General features: G+C 48.6%; 1 protein-coding gene across 2 annotated transcripts in view; it reads right to left on the bottom strand.

Moving 5' to 3' along the window:
* Positions 1–211: 211 nt before the first annotated feature.
* Positions 212–868, bottom strand: part of LOC101654748 (phospholipase B1, membrane-associated) — a 71212-nt gene continuing 70555 nt past the window's right edge. Inside the window, exon 33 of one of the 2 annotated variants that reach the window (XM_045287049.1) lies at positions 212–607. In XM_045287049.1, the coding sequence (XP_045142984.1) occupies positions 422–607 (186 nt within the window). In that variant the 3' untranslated portion in view covers positions 212–421. The remainder of the gene's footprint in view (positions 608–868) is intronic. The other variant, XM_045287050.1, reaches the window with a different exon arrangement.

Raw genomic sequence — 868 nt, 5'->3', positions numbered from 1 at the left:
TAATCACCTGGTGACCAGAGTATTTCCTCCCTTTACAAGAGTGGCCTTGTAACTGAGCACAGCTCCTCATGGAACTGACATGGGCCCAGGGGGTGCTGTCCCTGCTCCGAGTGGCCGAGTGGCTGAGCCAGGACACCAAAGGCATCCAGCACCCACACCTGAGTCACACAACAGATGGAAAGCAAGCGCTTCAAGGAAGCTAGTTCAAGAATAGAATGCCTGTTAGCCTTTATTTAAATTTGCCAATTTCAGAAATACAGTACCCAACTCCCAGGGAGTTATGTGTGTCCCCTTTGACGTCCCATAACTACTATCTATTGAAGAAGCGATTCCATGGTGGCCAAGGGTGGCTGAGGTAGCTGGGGAGTTTAAGGTGAGAACCTGCATGCCTAGAAGCCCACAGTGTTCACGCTCAGTGGAATCAACCTCTAAAAAATTTCCAAACTATAATCACACTCACTACAATTAGTAGGCTAAGTCCTACTACCACTGGCAAGACCCACTTCAGCACTTCAGAGGGGTTTGCTCTAGTCACACGGTTTGAAGGTTTTTTAGGATAGTCAGGTGGCTCTTGTATATTCCTCTCGACAAAGAAGTAAGGATACATCTGTGGAGGAGGAAACGAAGAGTCAGAGGTTAAGAATCCTGATACCCATACATTGCACACCTCACTTGTTTCGTCCCCACCTGAGAACACATCTTCATGACTCTTTCCACCTGCAAGGCTCCCTCAAGTACACTGCGAGGATGGGTCTCCCAAGGAGGCAGCCTCCTTCTTGTGTTTCCTTGCCAGCATCTCCCTTTCTAAGCGTCTCAGTTTGAAAGGTTGGGCTCCAGACTGGGGGACTGATAATCAACCCATGGAAGA

The sequence above is a fragment of the Echinops telfairi genome, unplaced genomic scaffold (genome assembly GCF_000313985.2).
Source record: "Echinops telfairi isolate 266 unplaced genomic scaffold, ASM31398v2 ScPeMD7_10;HRSCAF=50, whole genome shotgun sequence".
Lineage (NCBI taxonomy): Eukaryota > Metazoa > Chordata > Mammalia > Afrosoricida > Tenrecidae > Echinops > Echinops telfairi.
This window is presented reverse-complemented; position numbering and strand designations above follow the sequence as displayed.